This window comes from Octopus bimaculoides, chromosome 13, assembly GCF_001194135.2.
Source record: "Octopus bimaculoides isolate UCB-OBI-ISO-001 chromosome 13, ASM119413v2, whole genome shotgun sequence".
Classification (NCBI taxonomy): Eukaryota; Metazoa; Mollusca; class Cephalopoda; order Octopoda; family Octopodidae; genus Octopus; species Octopus bimaculoides.
Window position 1 is genome coordinate 1,693,833 of NC_068993.1, and position 2,022 is coordinate 1,695,854.

The 2,022-nt window shown below is 41.5% G+C and overlaps 1 protein-coding gene across 2 annotated transcripts in view; it reads left to right on the forward strand.

The window, feature by feature from the left end:
• The window catches only part of LOC106868072 (uncharacterized), a 50,375-nt gene extending 48,359 nt beyond the window's left edge, over positions 1 to 2,016 (forward strand). For both annotated transcript variants that reach the window (XM_052972302.1, XM_052972303.1), the window contains one exon: positions 835 to 2,016. In XM_052972302.1, the coding sequence (XP_052828262.1) occupies positions 835 to 1,725 (891 nt within the window). In that variant the 3' untranslated portion in view covers positions 1,726 to 2,016. The remainder of the gene's footprint in view (positions 1 to 834) is intronic.
• Positions 2,017 to 2,022: the final 6 nt, after the last annotated feature.

Sequence of the window (2,022 nt, forward strand, 5' to 3'; positions counted from 1 at the left end):
AGAGAGAGAGAGAGAGAGAGAGAGAGAGAGAGAGAGAGAGAGAGGGAGGGTGGGAGAGCGACAAAGTTATTGAATGAAGGTGTCATTAAATATTGACTGGACGAACAGGTTAACGGAGCAGAGCATCTGGAATGACTGGTTGGTTGGTTGGTTGGTGTAGTAGTAGTAGTAGTGGTGGTGGTGGTGGTTTTAATAGTAGTAGTAGTAGTAGTTTTTGTTGTGTAGGCCATTAGCAGCATGGACGATAAAACACTGCCACCCACAAGCGACCACACCGTTATACATACAAGCACACACACGTACACACACACACAGACACACACCTACACCTACACCCACACAAACACACACACACTCACACACGCACCCATACAATTACTCCCCGCTCCTTCTCCACTCCTCACCTGACTCATTGCCCTGTCATGTTGTACTAAAAACAGTTTCTGTTTAACCAACGGAACGAATCTCTGTCTGTGAATGTTAAAGAATTTCCAAAGAGGAAATTCTTGCTTTCCATTGCAATCTTTTCGTTAAAATATTTCCCAACTTCGATGTACGACGAAACTTGTTGACACTTCCTAGTATACGATAGCATCTGCTTTTGTCTTTGACTTCATTCAGTTATTGAACCGCAGCCATGCATAAAACACCTATAAGACAAGGTAATAGATTTTCTGACCCAAATTTTACCCCAATTGATGATGTTTGTATTTTTAATGTTTATTATTATTATTATTATTATTATTACTATTATTATTATTATTATTATTATTATTATTATTATTATTATTATTATTATTATTATTATATATATTTTCTAATTATTATTTGTAGCTTACAGACACGATTTCTCTACCTCGATCTCGAACTTCGACAGCCGGCAGTTCCTCGGTTGGTGAAGCTGAACATATACGTTTCCAACAGCGGTCGCCATCGATTCTACTGGATATTCCTGGAAGACTTCAGAATGGATACGCAGATCAAAGACTGTCTGTTGGTTCATTGTCGCAGAACCAACGAGACAATAATAATAATGCTCAGCGTCGATTAAGCTCTCGTCGTGTGGAACCGCCATCTTTGTTGCTTCAAATTCCAATCCAAGGTAGGACAACACCATTGCTACGACCAACGCGACCCGCACCGCCTCCGCCACCCAGTCGCAAGCCAATACGGAGTGTTAGTCCCTCCTCCACAGCCACCTCCCCGTTAACTGAGACAACCCCTATAACACCGTTAACCCCAACGTTACTACAGACACCAGCTGAAGAAGCTGACGTCATTGTGACGACATTAACATTACCACCAACAATACCAGCGACCACTCAATTAGCAACAACCGAAGGAGTAGCAGCAGCAGCAGCAGCAGCAGCAACAGCACCAGCTGCAGCAACAACAAATCCAGTAATAATTGGAATTGATGGAAAAGAAGACGCGACAAGAACAACAGCGATACCACCACCACCACCACCGTTATCTTCCCTGGAGCCAAACCTAGAATCGAACCCAGATAATCAATTAGAATTGACAAATCATTTATCGACACCTTTAATTCAATCTCAAGAAAATGTTCAAATGCAATCAAAAATTGTTAACGATGTAGCGCCATCTGGGTCACTAGAAAATGGCATCGAACCCCTAACGGAACCACTTCTTCAAGCAGAAACACAATGTCTACCGCTGTCACACTATCCGAATCAACTGCAGACAGATTCTTGTGAAACATAAACCACATAAAAAATATCAACCGAAAAGACCTGGATTACGAGAGCGAAAACACTTCTGAGGGTAGGAAAGGGTGTTATTTCATCATTCCTAATGTCTTAGTGATGAGAATTGAAGAGAGCTCGGAGGCGGGAAACGGTAAAGGAAAGTTTGCCACCGGCTTCATTGAGTCTCGTTTAAATAACTACTCGGCGGTGGCAAAGGCTTGAAATTATTCAAAACGAGTGACAAAATGATTGATATAAGAGAGCTGTACAAAGAATTTGTGTCACACCAGCTAATACTATGTATACGTATATA